The following is a 23,045-nucleotide window of genomic DNA, read 5'->3' as shown; positions in this document are numbered from 1 at the left end:
CATATGATCACCCTACATCTGAAGCAACTGAACTTTTCCTACCGATGGCATGGAAAATCAAAACCAGGTGGCTGGACTGTTAAATCTGTCACAAGATAGGTATTGGCTATGTTTGAACCTTGTTCTTGCCACCTAGTATGCCACCTGGAGGTGACATTGAGGTCCCCTTAAAGGAATTGTCCAAATGGGGTGCCTTGAGCTAATAATTTGGTGGCTTGGTGGATTAGATACATCTTTAAACATGGGTAGATGGGCATGTCTTGCACCATAAGGGAAAGATTCTGCAAGGTGACTTGTTGCCTGATGTCCAAAGGTGCAGTGTTGGACAGGACCAGCATCCAGGTCAAACTGGTTGGTCTCAAAGTACCAATTATATGCATAGTTTCATTCAACTGAGTGTCCACTAGTCCTGTGTCAGAGAAGCTGGAGGGCAATACTCTGCTGCAGAATAGCACAAGGTAAGCCCAGAGCTGCTTAATGTCTACTCATTGGCTCCGCAGGTTGAACCAGCTAGCTCGCTGATCAGGTTGTCTTAATTTTCAGCAAGGTCTTGGAAAGGTGTTCCTTGAATGTCAAGTTGGGGTCAAATGTAACATCTAAATATACAGACTTTGGATCGTGGTCCAGCCTGTGGTCATTTAGGAAGATGTTGAGCTGTTCGTTGGCCTTGGAGTGGTTTAAATGGAAATAGCTGGAAGCTGGGTTTTTTTTTTTTTTTTTAGCACTTGGTTTAAGTCTCCATCTTTTATCATTGTGGGCCATCTCTCTCTGCATCTGCATTCAGCACTTCTAAGTGATAGCAATCCTGGTCCTGCACTGCCAGAGAGATAATGTCTGCATAGATAAAACACCTGGCAGTGGTGTAGGGAAGGTCATTTGTGAAAAGGTTCAAATGTGTTGGTGATAGAACTAAACCCTGCAGTAGACAATTTTTTTTAAGGTCTCCAGGAACTGGGGTGTGTTGTTTTTTTTTTTTTGTCCAAGTGAAACTTGGAACTGATGATCTCTCAGGAACAGTTCCACAGCCATGACAATGCACCACAATAGGACCAATGACAGTTTGTAAAGTAGGCCTGTATGTTGGATCCTGTCGTGACCAGCAAGATCTAGAAATACTGCATGTCTTCTGCTTGGTCTGGAAGCCATTCTCAGTGTAGGGTATTGAGTGCCAGCACTTGATCACAGGTACTATGGCGTGGTCTGAAATCTGCTTGATCTGCATGTAGGATGCCATCACTGTGGGAGGCAGTTATTTGCAGGATAAACCTTTCAAGTAATTAGTGTACACAATTTAAAGTACTGGAGTTATTCATGAGGAAGGTAAGGAAAAGTGTGCATCTCCTTTCTAGCTACTAAAAGAGAGCATTGATCAGACATCTACTAGTTTTAGGTTGATACTAAGAATAGAGCCCACCCCACTCCCAAGCTATTTCTTCAGAAATCTGCCTGATAAGAGAGAGAAACACTCTCATTCTTCTCAGCAGATTGGGGGAGGCTGAGTTTTCATCAAGCCCTTTGAACTCTTCTGCCACCCCCAGTCTTTTATATCAGCCTCTGGATAGTGGGTTTAGTCCTCTGGCTAGATTTTTCATGTCCTGTCTCACAGCTTTGTCATGTAAATATGATCTGAGGGATGATTTATACAGAAAATTTCATCCAGAAGCACCCTCCAGTCTTTCAGTTTGTATCCAAAGCTCAAACACTTTCCAAAAAAATGAAAAAATCTGTGAATTCAGAAATCATTATAGATGATGATATGGAAATAATGGCAGAGTATTACACTTTACTTAGAAATTCTTATATCTAGCACTGCCATAGGAATAAATCTCAAACTATTGTTGTTCTAAAGTAACAAGACTTGTGACTATATATCTGGTGGAATAGAAAAGTAAATAAAAACTACTTGTCCCTAAATACACATGCCTACGGAAAACATGCTGAATCCTTATGTTTGTATCTCAAACCCTTAAACCTATTACAAAAAAAATATAAAGCCAAAATCCCTAAAATTCACATTTCCAGGCAGAAATTATATGAGAGTCTATCTTTTGTGTATGTGGTACCTTTTATGTTGCTTAAGTACTCTAATCGGTTTGCTACTCCGTCCCTTCTTCCTTTGCCAAGTATGCTGTCATTAATCTTTTATTGCTAACCAACCATAGGCCTCTCGGGCTCCACATGGGTACAAAGGTCTCCTCACACAGATCCCATTGTTGGCTCAAGACAAAATTGGCTATGAAAATAACTTCTGGTTGCTTGGTGTTAATAGTTGATTTAGCTCAGGCTAATGGTATTATTCAATTGAACAAAAGCACCCTCAAGTTATCTAACTAGTCAGACTGTTATGTCAACCAAGCTATCAATATTTGACTAGTTCAAATACTTCATTAATTTCACCTCCTCCCCACTCTGCTCATCTTAAGGTCAGAAATTTCTGGAATTTGTCTTGGACTCAAGTCTCACTCAACAGAATATTGTGCCCCTTTCTTTTCCAGAAAACCAGTGACTATTGTGTGAAATATGGGGCCTTCTATTTGCTAGATAATCATTTGTTCTTTAATTGTTACTGATAATAGAGATTTGTATTTGAAGCTTTTTTGAATTGTGATTATAATGGTACTTGTTCAAATTTGCATTTATTTAATAGTAGTTGTGTTATGCTTTTTGTTTTGTTTTCCCCTCTTAGTGTCAAATCAACAGTGCCTTGACCTCCTTTCATACTGCTTTGGAACTTGCAACAGATCAGAGAGAGATCCAACATGTCTGCCTATATGAAATTGGTAAATACAACTTCAATGACATACATATTCTGTTCTCAAATTTTGATTAAATGACACCATTTTATATTCTGGCTCTTTCTAGTTAAGGTTTTTGATTTGATGCCTCAAAAGTTATTAACGTTTGAGTGTCCTAATTGCATGGATTGTTAATAATGCTCCTTCTTATGATTCCTTAGTTGCCATTGGATTGTAACATCTGATGACTGCATGATCTTTGAACATACAACATACATACAACCTGTAGTAACTCATGCTTTTCTACATGTAGAAACCTCCATAGAATTAAGAGCACAATGCGCAAATTAGAGCTGGTTACTTTTTACTCTGCCTTTAATAAAAAAAGGCAGAGTAAAAAGTGTCCGCTCCATAAGACTGAAAGCCTGCCATGGAATTCAATGATTCTATGCCAAGGATTAACAATCCTGCTGGAACTTCAGAGCTCCCAGGGCTTGAACATACATGTCCATTGCCTTCTGTTAAAATACAAACAACAAAAATTTGGAGATCTCACTTTTTCTTCTTCAGTGTATCTGCTATGATTAGCAAAACTAAGAGCAAGCTACCTCACTGCGTAGGAAAGATAAGAAGTATGGCAAAAGACCACCCTGGCTTAACCATGAGATTTTCAATGATCTGAAACTCAAAAAAGAGTTCTACAAAAAGTGGAAACTAGGTCAAATGACAAAGGATGAATATAAACAAATTAAAACAAGTATACAGGTACAGAATTTTAAAGGCCAAGGCAAAGCCTTACTAAACTAGCTAGAGACATAAAGAGTAATAAGAAAAATTCTACAAATACACTAGAAGCGAGAGGAAGACCAAGGACAGGGTAGGGCCATTACTAAATTGGGGGGGGGGGATAACCAAAAATGTGGAAATGGCAGAAGTGTTAAATGATGATTTTTGTTTCCGTTTTCACCAAAAAGCTTGTTAGTGATTGGATGTCTAACATAGTGAATGATAATGAAAATAAGGTAGGAGCTGAAGCTAAAATAGGGAAAGAACAAGTTAAAATTACATTGACAAGTTAGATGTCTTCAAGTCACCAGGGCCTGATGAAATACATCCCAGAATCCTCAAGGAGCTGACTGAGGAGAAATCTGAGCCATTAGCGATTATCTTCAAAAAGTCATGGAAGATGGGAGAGATTACAGAGGACTGGAAAAGGGCAAATATAGTGCCCATCTATAAAAAGGGAAATAAGGACAACACAGGGAATTATAGACTAGTTAGCTTAACTGCAATACCTGGAAAGATAATGGGGCAAATAATTAAGCAATCAATTTACAGACATCTAGATGATGATACGATGACAAGTAACAGCATGGATTTGTCAAGAACAAATCGTGTCAAACCAAGCTAATAGCTTTCTTTGAGAGGGTAACAAGCCTTGTGGATGGGGGGAAGTGGTAGATGTTGTATATCTTGACTTTAGTAAGGCTTTTGATATTGTCTCGCATGACCTTCTCATAAACAAACTAATGAAATACAACCTAGACAGAGCTACTGGAAGGTGGGTGCATAACTAGTTGGAAAACTGTTCCCAGAGAGTAGTTATCAGTGGTTCACAGTCAAGCTGGAAGGGCATATCGAGTGGAGTCCCGTGGGGATCAGTTCTGGGTGCGGTTCTGTTCAGTTCTTCATCAGTGATTCAGATAATGGCATAGAGAGTACGCTTACAAAGTTTGTAGACGATACCAAGCTGGGAGAGGTTGCAAGTGCTTGGGGGGTAGGATTAAAATTCAGAATGACCTGAACAAACTGAAGAAATGGTCTGAAGAAAATAGGATGAAATTACATAAAGACAAATGCAAAGTACTCCACTTAGGAAAGAACTCTCAGTCCCACACATACAAACTGGGAAATGACTATCAAGGATGGAGTACTGCGGAAAGGGATCTGGGAGTCATAGTGGATCACAAGCTAAATATGAGTCAACAGGATAAAACGGTTACAAAAAGAGCAAACATCATTCTGGGATGTATTAGCAGGATGTATTAGTTGTAAGCAAGACACAAAAAATAATTCTTCTGCTTTACTCCACACTGATTAGGCCTCAACTGGAGTATTGTGTACAATTCTGGGCACTGCATTTCTGGAAAATGTGGAGAAATTGGAGAAAGTCCAGAGAAGAGCAACACAAATGATTAAAGGTCTAGAAAACATGACCTACAAAGCAAGTTTTTAGGGGGAAAAAAAGAGGGGTTGTTTAGTCTGGAGAAGAGAAGACTGAGGTGGGACATAAGTTTTCCAGTACATAAAAGGTTGTTACATGCAGGAGGGAGAAAAATTGTTCTCCTTAACCTCTGAGGGTAGGACAAGAAGCAATGGGCTTAAATTGAAGCAAAGGCCTTTAGGTTAGACATTAGAAAAAAACCTTCCTGTCAGGATAGTTAAGCACTGGAATAAATTGCCTAAGGAGGTTGTGGAATCTGCATCATTGGAGATTTTTAAGAGCAGGTTACACAAAACCTGTCAGGAATGGTCTAGATAATATTTAGTCCTGCTATGAGTGCAAGGGACTGGACTAGATGACCTCTCAAGGTCCCTTCCAGTCATACAATTCTTTGAATCTATGGCCTGGTCTACACTACGGGGGGGGTGTCGAACTAAGGTACGCGACTTCGAATTTCCTACCTGTCCAGATGCCGCGGGATCGAACTCCGCGGCTCTCCCGTCGACTCCGCCACCGCCGTTCGCGGAGTTCGGAGTTCGAACTATCGCGTCTAGATTAGACGCGATAGTTCGAACTCCGAGAAGTCGAACTCTCCGCGTCGACCCGGCGGGTAAGTATGGACCTACCCTATGAGAACCACAGAAGATTCTATAGCCTTGGTACACCTGTAAGTACTTAGAAGTACTACTTGTTACTGAACCTGCTCACTTTGTTTATGTGAGGATAGCAGTTCTCTATTACTAATTTGAGAACTGAATAAGATAATGCTCTTTTTGCTTGAAACTTTTGAAACCTGTTTGAATTGAAACATGCAAGAGTTGATCCCTAAAAAATATATTATCTTGTATAATACAGTGGTTATAGGTAATGAGGCAATTTCCAATTAAGTTTTAGTTATACTTTCCTTCAGATTATTCAGAAAAGATTTTTTTTAAATGTTATGGAATTCCTCAGGGTGTCTTAAAATCTTTGGACTTGCCACAACCCAAAGTGTTCACAAACATTAATTCTTTGTTTTTAGTGTAGTTGCCTATACCGTGTAAAACATGATTTCTGTCATAAGTTAAAATTGTTCTCATTTTTAGGCTGGTGCAGCATGATAGAAATGAATTTCAAAGATGCATTTGAATCCTTTGAAAGGCTTAAAAATGAATCGAGATGGTCCCAGTGCTATTATGCCTACCTGACAGCAGGTTAGTTTTTTAGTGATAGAATTAGTGATGAATGTGTTAAAGGGGTGTGTGTGTGTGTAAACGAGTCTTTGGTCATGAACTTTTGCAATTGTGGAAGTTAATTGCACACTTGGAACTTCATCTAATTCTTCCTTTTATACTGTCCATATTAAAGAGCTGTGGCTTCAGATTTTGTTTACGTAGTTATAAGGCCACTGTCACCATAATTACTCAGTGCATTACAAACATTAATGAATTAATCAAAAGAACCCTCAGAGACAAGTATAATTATCCTCATTTTACAGATGAGGAACTGAGACACCAAGAAATTGACTTGTGAGAGATCATACAGGAAGCCTATGGCAGAGCTGGGAGTTGAACACAGTGTGCCTGAGTTCCCTTTACCAAAAGAGCATGCTTTTCCCCTTTACCTGCATAATGCCCTCCCTCTATTTTTTCCCTATCTTTCATATGCTGGAATCTTTAGCAGAATTTTTGTGTGTGTGTGCGCTTTATTACAGTGTGTCAAGGAGCCACTGGTGATGTGGATGATGCGCAGAATGTATTCAAGGAAGTTCAGAAGCTTTTCAAAAGAAAAAACAATCAGATTGAACAATTCTCAGTCAAAAAGGTTTGGTTGGCATGAATTGAGTTGCTTCAGTACAGTAACTACAATTGGCAATTGTGTTGTCCTTTACTCAAGGATTTGGTTCTAAACAAAGTTTATTTTTTTCCGGTAGCCATCTTCTCTAGTGTTAACTTAGTGGAAATGATTTAAGTGGAAAAAGTGAACAGTGCTTTATAGTTTAATGAACTACCAACAGGAAAAAAGTTGGTAGCTCACCACTAAGCTTGGTTTACATAATTTTCAGAGGAAAAAAAAAATACTGATGATATACCAAAGCTGCAGCACTAGTCTTTCTTCCTGCTTCATTTTACCCTGATGTTAGCTCTACTGTGCATGCCCGTAGTTAGGGTATTCTGGAATCTGGAAGTGATGTGGAAAGGCCCACAAACTTTTTTATTGGAAAAAATAGTTAGTCCACCACTGCATCAATATTCAGGTTGTATTTTAATTTTTTTTCAAGACTTGTTAGTCATGTACCAGATAACGTTGATCTTGATTGAGAAACAATAATTGTACTATTTCAGCAACTTATTTTTAGTTTATAGAGCTGCAAGCTAAATGTTCACGCCCCAAACATTTTAACACTGTTACTTGCTTTTGTGAAAACATCAGAATTATTGTTTGTGACCCTTATCTGTCTCTTTTTCTGATATCTTTGCTGTTTTCAGGCAGACAGATTTAGGAAGCAGATACCAACCAAAGAGCTCTGTGTGCTGGCATCCATTGAAGTGTTGTATTTGTGGAAAGCCCTTCCAAATTGTTCCTTTTCTAACCTACAACGTATGAGCCAAGGTAGGATATGTTTTCTTGGCTATCTCTTTCAGTGAGATAATATGTTCTCTTTTTCTTCTGTTTTCTTTTTTCTCTCATGAAGACTAGCTGATTGCAGTAGTATTAAGGCTGAAATGTGTGGACATTTTATGAGTAAGCTAAATTATTTGGATAGTTATGGAAAAGGGCATGCATTAGGACTCAAATTAACACTTATTTTGAAATAGAGAGTGACAGTCTCTCAAAAAAAGTTGACCTTCATGACAGCATTTTAATTTAAAATCCAGTGTACTGCAGATAGTTGGATTAGTTCAACTTTGTTTAATGACTCTTTTTTAAACATAGCCACAAAAGAAACAAAAAACACAGCAATCCATTTGTGTTTTAATTGTCACCTAAGTGTACATAACTTCCATTAATATCTGGGGATTAGAGAAATAGATATGGAACTGTAACGATTGTAGGTAACTTTAAATAGCTTAGCGGTCCTGTTGGTATGTACATACACATGGTCACACACACACAACTCACAATCCTCTCTCCTCACCCCAAAAAGTGTCTGTGGAGATGATATCCATGTGTAAAATTACAGAGCCAGGTGTTACATTAATGTATCATGCACCTTTGATCACCTCTCTGCCCATTGAGCAATCTCCCTTAAGATTTCTGAGCAGCTTCAAATAATCCCCCCTCCTTTTTTTTTAATCCACCTGCCACTGAAATAGCTCCTCCTTCTCTTTCTACATGTTGAATTTCTGTGCATGCCACACATGCACTCAACGCATTGAAAATTACATCTGCTCAGGGACCAGAGTCCTACCCCAGTAATAACTTTTCTATCTATAAAAATAACTTCAAAATACATTAATTCATGCCCCTGCAGGAGCTTTATACAATTGGAAAGGGGTTGATTCAGATTCTCAATTTTTCTAGCCCTGAAAGGTGCTATAGAAAGACCTTTAATTAAATAAATTTTTGTGTCTAAAAATAATAGTTTCCCGAGGGCTTTTTGTGCTGGTGTGTGGTGTTTTGGTTTTTTAATAGCCCCATCTGAGCTCTGTACATTTGGACTTAAAGAAGGTAACGTATCTGGTTCTAATAGACAAGAAATACGAAAAATAGTTCCTATATAAGTTTTATAAACTCTCTCAAACATTTGTAAAATAGCTTTTCTGTAATTTAGGTGGCACGTACAGAATAAATTATAGTGTTTAGTATTAAGGTTCTTTTGGCATGGGCTTGTATTCTACTCATATTTCATGAATAACCCCAAAATCATGCTGATAAAACCTTTAGATCACACCGTTATGTATTCCTGTGATATGTAAATATGTTAGTGTTTCCAATATCTGTTAATTTTTGTAAAGCATCCATAAAATGGACACTCAAAATAAACTGAAATAATAAATACTAGATCTTGTTTCCCTCACGTTTCCCACCCTTTTGAAAGCTGAACCCTATTTATTTTGGGGAAAAAAACCTATTGTGCTTCCTCTGAAAACCTACCATATACATCTTCTGTGTGTGGCCCTGGCCTACACGGGGAAACTATATAGATCTTCATAATATGATACCACCTCTCTTTTCTTATATGCTTAAGTGAACAGTGAAATAGGTTTACAATGTTGGCGTTTAAAGCAGGGGTTGGCAACCTTTCAGAAGTGGTGTGCCGAGTCTTCATTTATTCATTCTAATTTAAGGTTTTGTGTGCCAGTAATACATTTTAACGTTTTTAGAAGGTCTCTTTTTATAAGTCTATAATATATAACTAAACTATTGTTGTATGTAAAGTAAATAAGGTTTTCAAAATGTTTAAGAAGCTTCATTTACAATTAAATTAAAATGCTGAGCACCCCGGACCGGTAGCCAGGACCCAGGCAGTGTGAGTGCCACTGAAAATCAGCTCGCATGCTGCCTTCGGCACACATGCCATAGGTTGCCTACCCCTGGTTTAAAGCATCTGAGTTAGCACCTGTTGAAATGTATGGTGCATATAGTTTAAGCATCTGTGCAAACTCAGGTAGATATGTCTGCATCATTACCTTCAAAACATGAAGTGAGTATATTCTCCCAGTAATAACCAGTATTGCTACCCCCCACAAACATTCAGATATTATGAGTCAAGCCCCCAAAATTCTGAGTTTAAAACAAAACAAAACAAAAATGGGTTCTTTTAATTGGTCATCTGCCTTTGAGCCTTTAAGGTTCACTTGGGTCACATTTTCAAGTTTTTCTCCACAACCACGAGGGCTAGAAAATTACTTTTTTTTTTTTTTTTAAATTAAAGCGGAGAGAACATTAAAGATACAGATTACAATATCGGAGACTGGCCTTTGCTAGTTAAAATTAAGCTACAGAAATGAGACACTTTCTAATCTGGTTTAAAAAAAAAAACCAAAAAACACCAAAAGATCATTTTTATTTTTAAGGGAGTATAATTTGATTTGATTTTTTTTTAATTAAGCTTGTCATGAGGTTGATGATTCATCTTCTGTTGGTTTGAAGAATTTGCTTCTTGGTGCCATACATAAATGCTTAGGAAATTCTGAAGATGCGGTTCAGGTAAGTTGTTACAAGAACAATAATGATGTACCCAACTATCTTATAAATGACCCCATTTCTGATTAAGTACAAACTTCTGTTTGTCGTTGCTACTGACACACTGGGTGAATGATAGTAGAGGATATTAAGTCTTTTTTCAAAGTATTCTGAGATAGTATGTATTACTGGATTTCATATTGTATGACAGGAAAAGGCTAAAACATGGGCTTCAGTGATCTCCCAGTTCCTATTAAGGGCTAATGTTTAGCATATCTATCAGCTGAGGTGGCCAGCCAGGGTGAGAGTTGAAGGGAAAAAGTGGAAGTGGAGAATTTCAAAAAAGAATTGTGCCTCTGGGCTATTAAACAGGGTTTAGCATGCTGACTTTAATAAAAAAAAAAAAAAAAAGACAGCTCAGCTTCTATCAGTGATATACCTTGAAGCCATCTTAAGCTCTAAAATAGGGTGTCCAAAATTTGGTCCACAGGACAAAGGCAGCCCTCTGTATTCTGCCATGTGGCCTATGATCAAACCTCAGGTATAATTATGGAAGTGTGATGTGCAGTGATTACAGCCTTTATCAAGCAGGACCTTGAGTCGAGTGGCCTGGCTACTCAGAACAAGATGTTGCATCAGAGGTGGGTGCAGGACCATCCTGCCCAGCCCCTGAGCTCCTGGTCGGGGAGGCTAGCCCCCTCCCCCGCTGCCCTTCCTCTCCCCTGCAGAGCTGTGTGGGCAGTGCTCTGGGCGGTGGAGCTGTGCGCTCCTGCCAAGCAGAACAGCAGCGTGTTCTGCTTGGCAGAAGGGGCGGGGAGTCCCGGGGGGCAGTCAGGGAACAGGGAGTGGGGGGGCGGTTGAATGGGGCGGAGGTTCTGGGGAGGGGCAGTCAGGGGACAGGAAATGGGGGGGTTGGATAGGCATGGGGTCCCAGGGGGCCTGTCAGGGGGCAGGGGTGTGGAATGGGGTCGCAGCAGTCAGGGGACTGGGAGCAAGGGGGCTGGATAGGGGGTGGGATTCCAGGGGCGGGGGGTTCTGGGAGGGGGCAGTTAGGGGACAAGGAGCAGGGGCGAGTTGATGGGTCGGGGGTTCTGAGGTGGGCGGGAAGTGGAAGGGAGTGGATACGGGGCAGGGACCAGGCTGTTTTGGGAGGCACAGCCTTCCCTACCCGGCCCTCCATCCAGTTTTGCAACCCCAATGTGGCCCTCAGGCCAAAAAGTTTTCCCACCCCTGTGTTACATTATGAGTTCTGTGGATTATACTTCCAAGCTGAGTGGCTGCAATCTGTACAAATTTAGGGCATCCCTCAGGCTTTTGCTATCTGCCAATGCAGCTCTCTCAGTTGGACTGAGTTTTTGAACACCCTTACTCTAGAGCTAATGGAAAATTGAAAAGAAAGATGTTTCTGAGTATTAGCAAATTTCAAAGATCCCTTTTTAATGTATTTGTTCTGCAATCACCAAATTATTTGAACTTGTTTTATTTTTGCAAATGGAACCCAATTCACACAAAGACAATGAAGGAGGTGAACTCTTTTATTTCTAATTCTATCCAATTTATTTTAAAGAATCTGTGTCTATGACTGCCAATTATTAAAGAACCATGTTAAACCTGTATTTTTTTTTCGGTTAAAGATATAGAATCTTTGGATCAATTCATTAATTTTTTTTGACACAGACCTAACATTTTTCTCTAACAGCAAATGCTGACATGAATTCATATGATCACTGCTGTTAAAGATTCTTTAAGACATAGGAAATGTTGCTCCATTCAGATTATGATTTTGGAGTTGGCTTGTGGTGCTTGATGTTCAGGGTGCTGCTTATTTAGTTTTCCAAAATGAATGAGACTACTCTTTTTAATGTATAAACACTGATTTTTCTCTTACAGTTCTTTCAGCGAGCTGTTAAAGATGAACTGTGCCGTCAAAACAACTTATACATTCAGCCATATGCTTGCTATGAACTCGGCTGTCTTTTGTTAGACAATCCAGAGGTAACATAAGAATACATCTTACATTTTTGGCAGTGGAAAGGGGGTCAACTGTGACCACTCTAAATAGACAATGAAAATGTGTTATTTTACAAGTTATCAGGTATAGGAGTTAATTTTAATCACGTTTCCACCTGTGTATAAAGAGTCCCTTTAGTTTTGTGTCTTTAGTGTGATAGATACCATATTATTGTCTATGTGGCGATAGCATACTATAGAGAGTAGCACACATCATACAAAGTGTACAGTGTGACATTTGCAGGGGCTTTTTGCGTACCTGTGATGGTATAATAATGATAGGTAAAAATGAGCAGTAACGAAACCAATTATATAATAGATATGGATCTGAGACTGTCCAAGGCAGCTGCATTGAAACATTTCATTCCTGGCCACCAGCTGGTGACACTCTAGCAAAAAAAAATCAGCGGAACTACTCCAAGTCCCTGTCTATTTTATAGCTAAAGTTTTTAAAAAGAAAAGAAAATTACATAAAGAACAACAAAAATTATTGAAGCAAGAATATTGGCGAGCTTAATTAGTTCTGTGTCAAAATAAACATCTTTAAGGATTCCCTATGTACTTATCCCAAGAGTGGGGGATATATAGTGACGCTGGAATGCTTTTTACAGTGGGAGTGCTGAAAGCCAGTGCTCCCCAAACTTTTTACTTCACACTCCCCTTACCCCTGTCCATGCCCCCACTCCCCAGAGCTGGGGCCAGGATTGGCCATGGCTCCGGAAGGGTGGGAGGACACGGACAAGAGTAAGGGGGCTGAGGCTGGGACCGGGGCTGAGGCTGGGAGCACCAGGACCGCAGGCGTGGGGCTGGGAGCAGAGCCCTGGGTGTGGGGCCAGCAGCAGCCAGGACCCTGCACGAAACCTGGGGGTGCTGCAGTGCTCCCCCACACCCCTAATTCCCATGCCTATGGATAAATACATGCCTGGCTCATGAGCTCAGAATCTTCTGGAAAGCTATATTTATTGAGACCATCCATTCCCCTATCTCACGGCACATGGTATAAAAGCTCCTTTTGAGTACTGAAGATGCAGCAAGTTTGGAACATACTGAAAATCCAGTCCGACTGACTTCTCTGCTTTCTGCCTTCTGATGTATGGGTTTATCAGTCTTTCTCACTCTAGTAACCGAGTTTCTACCAGGAAACATTTGCTTCATGTATTCCATCTGGGTAGTAACCACTTCCCTCAGAGGATTTAAATCTCCCTCTCACAAAACTCATGGGCTTCTGTTCAAACTTTGTCAGGCTATTCTATGTATAATCTAAGAAGAGGCAATATTCTTCATAGCCAGAACATCAACCTTCAAGAGTTAGTGAATTATAGATGTGTTGCCAGATTCTCCCAATCCCATGTTCCATAATGGTAAAGTGGCCATGCATCCTCATCCCAAATTCATATCTAAAGTAGTCTTTGATTTCCCTAAGACTCATTCACATCTAGGTATGTCAGGCTCCCTGCATTAGGTGTCTGGAGAACCTTAAGTTGTCCTCTGTAGAAAACCAAATCTGTCCATAAATTTCCTCGGACTTTTTGTTTTGTTTTGGTGGCATATGGGGTTAAGAATAGAATTCAATCCAGCTGACTTCAGAGGCTGTCAGAATAGATCAGGAGATGTATATGTGATTGATATGACATGGCAGGTGCTCGACCACCTAAAAATATCAGAATTTATTCAACTAAGGCAGCTTCTGCAGTATGCTTCACACTATCTCCCATGTAAAACCTTCACATGGAGCTCTATATACTTATTTTAAACAGTATTACTTCTTCCACTTTCCTCTAAATGAGTTGGCCAGTTCAGGGAAGAAAGCTGTTAAATAATGCTCTTCAGACCCAGCTCTTGGAGATTCTGTAGTAGGTGGAATTGATAACATATGGTGCTATTAAGGTTGCACAACACTTTTCATTGTAAGATCCTATTTTCAGTTGTTTATAACATTGCAAAATGTTAACCATTTAGGCTGAAATTCTCCATGCTGGGTATCTGCCTCAGTCTGAGTAGTTTTTGAAAACTTTAGTCAAACTGGTTCAGCAATTTCCAAGAACGAGGCTAGGGAAAAATAAGTTGTTTTGTCCTTATTAAAATTCTGGCAGCCACTTCTTTGAAAATTTCTAGTGCTTCCAAATTTGGCAGAGGTGTTCCTTTCACCATCCTTGATGCCAAGGATGATCCTTTTGCCATCCCGGTGAATATCCACACAAATTTAATAAGTTAATAAGCCTCTAAAAATTCTCAGTTCACACATGCTCCGCAGAGACTTGTTAGAGTTTTGCAGCTAATTCTCTGAAGATTCTCTTATTGGGCATGTTCCAACTACTTGCAACTTTACATGCTCAGAAGAATCCATATGTAGCATCCCTACACAAGGACTGAGCACGCTCCATGCTGGGGCTCTGGGGACTGAACAGGACTTTCCTTGTAATTGCTCCTCCAGCCAGGTATGACTGTAATGAGGAGTACAGGAAGACAGTCTGTCCTGTGCTCTCTCTGCGCCCCATGTTGCTTCCCAGGCAGGATGGAGGGGAAGGTGGAAGCCACCTGATTTGAATGCAGAGGGGTGAGGAGGGGAAGAGATGAATGTGTGAAGAGAGCAGGGTAGGAGCCAGAAATAGAGAAGGGGGAAGTGTGAACAGTGTAGGGAGGGAACAGGTACAGGAGTTGGACAGGGGTGAGGGAAGATTCATCGATTATAAGGCCAGAAGGGACCATTGTGATCATCCAGTCTGACCTCCTGTATAGCTTTAGCCATAGAACTTCTCCAAATAAATTCCTAGAGCATATCTTTAAGAAAAACATCCAATCTTGAGTTAAAAATTGTCAGTGATGGAGAATGTTCCTCAACCCTTGGTGCATTGTTCCAGTGGTTAATTACTATCACTGTCAAAAATGTATGCCTTATTTCTAGTCTGAATTTGTCTAGCTTCAACTTCCTGCCATTGGATCATGTTATACATTTCCCTGCTAGATTGAAGAGCCCATTATTAAATATTTGTTACACATGTAGATACTTACAAAATGTAATCAAGTAACCCCTTAACCTTCGCTTTGTTAAACTAGACAGTTTGAGCTCTTTGAGTCTGTCACTGGAAGGTATGTTTTCTAATCCTTTAATCATTCTGATGGCTCTTCTCTGAACCCTCTCCAGTTTATCATCATCCTTCTGGAATTGTGAGCACCAGAACTGGACAGTGTTCCAGCGGCAGGTCACCAGTACCAAATACAGAGGTCAAATAACCTCCCTATTCCTACTCGAGATTCTCCTTTTTGTTTCTCAGGATTACATTTGCTTTTTTGGACACAGTATCACACTGGGAGCTCATGTTCAGCTGATTATCCATTATGTTCCTAAATCTTTTTCAGAATCACTACTTCCTAAGAGAGTTCCCCTATCATATAAGTATGGCCTATGTTCTTAGATGTATATACAGTATTTACATGTAGCGGTATTAAAACATATATTGTTTGCATATTGCTTGCAGTTTACCAAGCGATACAGATTGCTCTGAATCAGTGACATCTCCTCTTCATTATTTACCACTCCCCCAATGTTTGTGTCATCTGCACTATCAGTGGTGATTTTATGTTTTCTTCCAGGTATTGATAAAAATATTAAATAGTATAGGGCCAAGAACTGATCCCTGCAAGACCCCCCCACTGGAAACACACCTGCTTGATGGCAATTCTCTGTTTACAATAGCATTTTGAGACCTATCAGTTAGCCAGATTTTAATAATTGAATGTTAATTTTATATCATTCTAATTTTTTAATCAAAACTCATGTGGTACCAAATCAAACACTTTAGAAAAGTCTAATTATATTACAGCCACACTACAAATGTGGTTGATAAAGGTAATCTCATAAAAAAAAATCAGTTGAGTTTGACAGGACCATTTTTCCATAAACTCACTTTGATTTGCATTAATCATATTGCCCTCCTTTAATTCTTTATTAATCGAGTCCCTTATCAGCTGCTCCATTATCTTGCTTGGGATCAACGTCAGACTGACAGACCTATAATTACCTGGGTCATCCTGTTTACCCTTTTTAAAAATTGGCACAATATTAGCTTCCTTATAGTCTTCTGGAATATCCCCCGTATTTCAAGAATTATTGAAAATCAGCATTAAAGGTCAAGTAAGCTCCTTAACCTGTAATTTTAAAATTCTTGGGTGCAATTTATTTGGGCCTGCGTGTCTAAAAAAATGTCTAACTTGAGTAGTTTCTGTTTAATATCTCTGAAGAAACTAGTGGAATGTAAAGAGTGTTATCACTATATGATGAGACTATATCATCTATATTTTCCCCAAATACAGAACAATAAATATTTATTGAACACTTCTACCATTTCGGTATAGTAATGGATCAATACCATTGCCCAGATTCTTTTTGTTCCTAATATATTTTTAAAAACCTCCTTATCATCCTGATCTCTGCTGGCCGTAGATTTCTCCTTGTGACCCTTTACTTCCCTTATCAATTTTCTACAGTTCCTAACTTCCAATTTATATTCTTTACTATCAGTTTCCTTTTTCTTACATTTGTTATGTTGTTTTTTTATTTTTTATAGCTGCCAATATGATCAGCAGATAAAGTACGAATAGAGGGGAACAGGGAGAAGCTGGGAAGGGCAGGGATCTGTAACTTCTTGAGTACACTCTCCCTCAGAACCTGGAAATGAACCCAGTCACTCTGAGTCTTGACATTCCTTTGCTGTCTAGCAAATAGCTATGAAAGTTAGGCAAAGTATGTGTGTTTTTATCCCCCTCCAGTGGTGGGTCCATATAAAAGATAACTTGTTACCGGTTACTCTTTTAGCCCAAGTAGTAGAGGACTGTGCTATGGATCTACAGATCCCATCCCTGCTGGTGACCTATGTGGGGAGTGAATATGATGATGATTTTTTTGTTTTTTTCAGTTTTACAAATAACTTAGGGTTGGGTTTTTTAATGTGTTAAAGTTGCAAAGTAAAGAACTCAGAAGTTAAGATTTTTATCTATTTACATTTTCACAGTAGTGCAAACCCCCCCACCCGGGAGCAGCCACCTGATGTGCCAAGATTACTTCTACCCCTGTTTTCCCTGCCAAGTCGGGACCCCAGCACCCTATCTTGCTGAGCCAGACATGCCCATCTGCTCCAACACAGACCCAGGATCTGAATTACTTGCCCCAAAGCTGCAGGTTTACCTGAAAGCAGCTAACAAAAGTAGTGTTGTCTTTAACACCCAGATGACCAACTCCCAATAGGGTCTAAACCCAAATAAATCCGTTTTACTCTGTATAAAGCTTATGCAGGGTAAACTCATAAATTGTTCGCCCTCTATAACACTGATAGAGAGAGATGCACAGTTGTTTGCTCCCCCAGGTATTAATACATACTCTGAGTTAATTAATAAGTAAAAAGTGATTTTATTAAATACAGAAAGTAGGATTTAAGTGGTTTCAAGTAGTAACAGACAGAACAAAGTAAGTCACCAAGCAAAATAAAATAAAATGCGCAAATCTATGTCTAATCAAACTAAATACAGATAATCTCACCCTCAGAGATGCTTCAGTAAGTTTTTTTTCCTCAGATTGGACACCTTCCAGGCCTGGGCACAATTCTTTCCCCGGTACAGCTCTTGTTCCAGCTCAGGTGGTAGCTAGGGGATTCTTTATGATGGCTCCTCTCCTCCCTTTGTTCTGTTCCACCCCTTTATATATCTTGTGCATAAGGTGGGAATCCTTTGTCCCTCTCTGGATTCCCACCCCCTCCTTCTCAATGGAAAGACACCAGGTTAAAGATGGATTCCAGTTCAGGTGACATGATCACATGTCACTGCAAGACTTCATTGCCCACTTGCCAGCACACACATATACAGGAAGACTTACAGGTAAAACACACCCATCTGCAGACAATTGTCCTGGTTAATGGGAGTCATCAAGATTCCAAACCACCATTAATGGCCCACACTTTGCATAATTACAATAGGCCCTCAGAGTTATATTTCATATTTCTAGTTTCAGATACAAGTGGTACATTTATACAAATAGGATGATCACACTCAGTAGATTATAAGCTTTGTAATGATACCTTACAAGAGACCTTTTGCATGAAGCATATTCCAGTTACATTATATTCATTCATTAGCATATTTTTATAAAGTTATATAGACTGCAACGTCACAACGGGTTTAAAGCATTTTTTTCCATTTTTATCTTTTTTTTTTTTAATTTTCATTTTTGGAAAAGTATGTGGGGTTGTCAGAAAATAAGAGAGTCAGACAATTTTATGACTGTGAACTTTGAGATTCAAAAAGTTAAAGCTTTATAACTGTTAAAACGCAAATTGTCAGCATAACATCAAAATATACAAAGTAAATATCCTCAAATCAGACTTTAATAAGGTCTCAGCCAGCATTTTTCTTACTTTGCCTATCTGAAATTTGACTATTATCAATGGAAATATTTATTATCCATTTCCGTGGGTATGGTGAAATTGACATTTACTGACACAAATAAAAATCTAATCCTTCCAAGCCTAATTATGATATAGTTTTAAATTATATGATCACATATTATTTCTTCCACAGGACCCCTGTCTCATTCAGTGCACAGGACTAACTTTTGAGAGCTTTCAACCCTAATGTTTTTAATGTTTTTTTTTTTTTTAATGTAATACATACATCTTTGTCACCTTCCTACTTTTTTGGAGTCTCTTGTAAAGAGATTTGTGATTAGAGGAAGTAACTGATTAATGGTTGGGGCTGCTCACCATTTTATACCATCAGATCTGGGCATGGGGGTAAGTGGATCCCAGCATACGGTGCTTTCTAGAAGATAGAGTTCACAGTCTAGGGGTATGCATATCCCATCAGCGTGGATCATCTTTAGTTACAATATGATTCCCAGAGTTTTAGATCTTGTACAAATAAACTCTGAAAATTAATTTGGGACATAGAAAAGGATTAAACATACTGAAGTTAATGAATGAAAGATACAGATACTGATTTGCATTTTCATCATAAAAATCATGACTTTTAATAAAAAAGTACTTCAATTTAATTTGAAGTTATTCATATATATCTGAGATCAAACATCATTTCATCTGAATTAACTTCATTATTTTTAAACTCTTCCATTCATTAAGCCCTTCGATACCATCGTGGTAGGTGCTGTATAGGAGACTACGATCAGTTTGTGCAAAACACAGACTTTATGGGTAATATTTTATACACTTTTGAATGTAGCTATCCCATTTCGAAATAAAAACTACAAATATTTAAGGTATTTATATTCAGAGAAAATGGAGTAATATACTCATTTGAATCACTTTCATCTTTCTCAGTATCTTTTTTTTTATCCTTTGTTGGCATACTTGTAGAAGATTTAAAAAAAAAATCACATTCATCTTACTGGGGAATAGAGTAGAAGCCTTCAAATACAGTAATAAAAGTTCAGTTGAAAATATCAAATTTTTCGTACAAGCATGAGTAACCCTTGCTATGTCAAGAAAAATAGCTCATTGAAAACCAAAATATTCTCTTCTCTTCCAAATCATTCTAATAAGGTCTGTCTTTAGCCCATGATTATTATTGCAGAAGGGCAAGTTGTATGAAGTATGGAAATCTTTTAATATTTCTAAAGAGAAGGTTCAAATGAGTAAACTGAAACAGATAAGAAAAAAAGTTGAAACTCTTCAGAAATCTGTGTATAATTGATGTGTTTTGCAAGTTGAATTGGTCAAAACAGTAAATTTGCTATTCTTAAACTTTAGTTTGCTTATAACTTTAGTGTTTTAGCTGGATATGGTAGCTCACTGTATGCTTATAGCTGTACATATATTTTATTTTTTTTAAGTAGACAGAAGTGTTGTTTTTTAAATACACCTCTACCTCGATATAACGCGACCCGATATAACACGAATTCGGATATAACGCGGTAAAGCAGCGCTCCGGGCGGGGCTGTACGCTCCGGCGGATCAAAGCAAGTTTGATCTAACGCAGTTTCACCTATAATGCGGTAAGATTTTTTGGCTCCTGAGGAGAGCGTTATATAGGCGTAGAGGTGTACATACAGAAATACATACTGCAGGACCAGTCAGGTACCTTGTTAGGAACCTGTAAACACCTACAGGGCATGGTGTTTACTACCATGAGTAGTCCCAGTAGACCCAGTAGTATTTTCTCCAGTAGTATTTTCAAGGTTGAGACCTTAGTTCTTGTTGGCTGACCATTATACTTTAAAAGATTCTTTTTTACCTTTCTGCCATGTGTACATTCTTCTAAAGTGATATTTTCTTCTCCTTTTTCTAGACTGTGCCAAGAGGCAGAATCTTACTTCTCCAGGCAAAGGTAACAAATCAACACAACCTAATCCTGCTGTTAAGTGAATTTGAGAGTTCAGCTTGTTTTGCAGGTTTGGTGTATATCGCCGATGCTCTACAACTTTATATATATATATATACTGGTACTGGTCATTCCTTTTACTCATTGCATGCAGGTTGGGATTTCCTGGAGCTTTTGGACATATACAACTTCCCACTTACTGTGCAAGCCTTTAATAGAGAAGTAGACTGATCTCTGCTTGCACTTGGGAGGTAGAGGGGAACCTCCTGCACCTTCTTCTAATTGGTGGACTGTGCTGGGGAAATCTCTCTACCAACACCATTGCTTAATTTTGGTAAGGGAAGAGGGTTATTAGCAATTTTCAAGCTCCAAGAGCCTTTTTTCTTGTCTTAGTTACTGTTTTGTAGCTCAGTGACTTCTTAAGCATCCTCAGCAAGTCACCTTGACATCCTAAGGTCGATGAGGTTAATAGTTGTATGTATTTTGTGTTGCAGGAGGAATTCACTGGATATGATTTTGAGAACAGATTGCATGTCCGCATACATGCAGCCTTAGCCTCTCTGAGGGAAGTGGTTCCACAGTGACAGCCGGGAAGTCTTGACATATTCTTTCCCACAGTTTCCGCACTTTAAGATAAAGCAGAGGTTAAGCTTTTGGGAAGATTGACTTTTCTTCTAAAAACCACCTGTGCCAGAGACACTTTCCTAGAATGTTCAGAGTTGGTGTGACGTAGTAAAGTATTACAATCTTAATCATTAAAAACAAAATAAGTCAGACAGAAAGAGAGGGTTAAGTGATGTTGTGTTTTAACTCTTTCTTTAATTTAAGCCAAGCTGAACACATGTAGTCTGTGATCGTAGCCTTACCTGCACAATAAGCACATATCTGATTTACCACAACAACATTGGCTCAGTTTTAACAGGTATCATTTACCTGTTTTAAATATGTCTAAAAGATGTTTTCTAGGGAGAACAACCTCATGTTTGATGAAAATAATTCAATATAAATAATTGTTGAAAATTGTAAGTTTGGAGAGCTGCACAGAACTTTTTTTCCTTCAAAAGCCAACAAAAAAAGCGAGACACAAAAGAAGAAAACTGTTCAGCCAGGATAATAGCCAGTCTGCTCATTATATTTACTGGGTTAATCCAATGTCTTGATGCTGCATACTGTGTGTATATTTTAAAAAACTTCCACCCATATTTGTGATAAATTATGAAAATATTTAGGTTCTCTGCTTCTGGTATGTTCCAGACAAATATTTTGTTTTTGACATTTAGTTACTGTATGGGTCATTTTAGTTTTGTTCTTAATGTTCTACATGGTGCATTGGCCTGCTAGGCTAGATGTTCCAAAACTTTAGCAAATTCTTTTCCACTTAGGTTGCTAAATATTGTAAGATAAGGCAGTAACCTTAAAAAGTAATTTTTAAACCCCCTTATTTTGAAGTAAGGTTGTCTTACTGAATGGTATCACTTCCCTTACTTCCATATATGGTACTCTAAACCTGAGATGTTTAAAGTATTCATATACCTCAGTCAGCTTAAGAATATTTGCCACAACCATATAACTTTAAAAACATGGCCAAAAAGTGTAGTAATACCGTAATCTGTTTACCTGTCAGTCAGTAATATTCACTTTCTTTTTATGTTGTTACATTCTTTTTAGTATTATATTTTATGGAGCTGTACATTTTACTTATAAAAAATGTGAAACTTGGCCAGAATGGTAGTCGGTTCTGTCGCTTTGCATAACTGATGACTGGGTTTCCTTGGAAATGTTTAACATAAAGCCTTATCTTTGCTTCAGCCAGGTTGCTTTAAATGTTGCCTTAGCTCAATTTCTTTCTCTCTCTCTCTCCTTTTGTCTCTGCAGAATGTTTCCAAAATGTAGTATTTTGCCCACATCTAACCTGCACTGGTTTGCTTCAGGAGTTGCATCTCAAATGAGACCTGATATGGAGTGGGAGAAGTAATGCTGTATATTCACTAGGCAGGGAGAAAAGATGAGGATAACAACCTATGCTTTCTAACTAGAAGTACAGAATTCCCACCATTAGGGATTTACTTAGGCCTGGTCTACACTAGGGTGGGGGGTTGAACTAAGGTACGCGACTTCAGCTACGCGAATAGCGTAGCTGAAGTCGAACTACCTTAGTTCGAAGTACTCATCCGTCCAGACGCCGCGGGATCGAAGTCCGCGGCTCCCCCGTCGACTCCGCCACCGCCGTTCACGGTGGTGGAGTTCCGGAGTCGACAGGAGCGCGTTCGGAGTTCGAACTATCGCGTCTAGATTAGACGCGATAGTTCGAACTCCGAGAAGTCGAACGCTACGCGTCGACCCGGCAGGTAAGTATAGACCTGCCCTTAGGAGCAGTCCAAGATGAGGAGAAAGACTTGGTGACTCCTATAGGCTATAATGTAGCTTTATTGTTTTGTGATCTAGTTACAGTCCATGTAGTGAACATGTTTCTCCTTAGGTTTGATTCAGTAATACTGAGTCACCAAAATTCTGGCTTTGTGAGTTCAATCCTTATTTGACTTGGTCAATTCAGACAAGTATTGGATAGAAACATTATACTGTATATTACTTAGAACCCTGATTGTGATTTAAAAGTGAGCTTAATATACTTCTTTTTATTT

The 23,045-nt window shown here is 38.9% G+C and overlaps 1 protein-coding gene across 5 annotated transcripts in view; it reads left to right on the top strand.

The window, feature by feature from the left end:
• The window catches only part of TTC39C (tetratricopeptide repeat domain 39C), a 75,488-nt gene extending 52,899 nt beyond the window's left edge, over window positions 1-22,589 (top strand). For all 5 annotated transcript variants that reach the window (XM_045008249.1, XM_045008252.1, XM_045008251.1 and 2 more), the window contains 8 exons: window positions 2,687-2,780; window positions 6,045-6,152; window positions 6,653-6,762; window positions 7,428-7,551; window positions 9,995-10,092; window positions 11,959-12,063; window positions 20,371-20,409; window positions 20,898-22,589. In XM_045008249.1, the coding sequence (XP_044864184.1) occupies window positions 2,687-2,780; window positions 6,045-6,152; window positions 6,653-6,762; window positions 7,428-7,551; window positions 9,995-10,092; window positions 11,959-12,063; window positions 20,371-20,409; window positions 20,898-20,987 (768 nt within the window). In that variant the 3' untranslated portion in view covers window positions 20,988-22,589. The remainder of the gene's footprint in view (window positions 1-2,686; window positions 2,781-6,044; window positions 6,153-6,652; window positions 6,763-7,427; window positions 7,552-9,994; window positions 10,093-11,958; window positions 12,064-20,370; window positions 20,410-20,897) is intronic.
• Window positions 22,590-23,045: the final 456 nt, after the last annotated feature.

The sequence above is a fragment of the Mauremys mutica genome, chromosome 2, assembly GCF_020497125.1.
Source record: "Mauremys mutica isolate MM-2020 ecotype Southern chromosome 2, ASM2049712v1, whole genome shotgun sequence".
Taxonomy (NCBI): domain Eukaryota; kingdom Metazoa; phylum Chordata; order Testudines; family Geoemydidae; genus Mauremys; species Mauremys mutica.
Note: the sequence above shows the minus strand (reverse complement) of the source record. Positions and strands in the feature narration are given on the sequence as shown.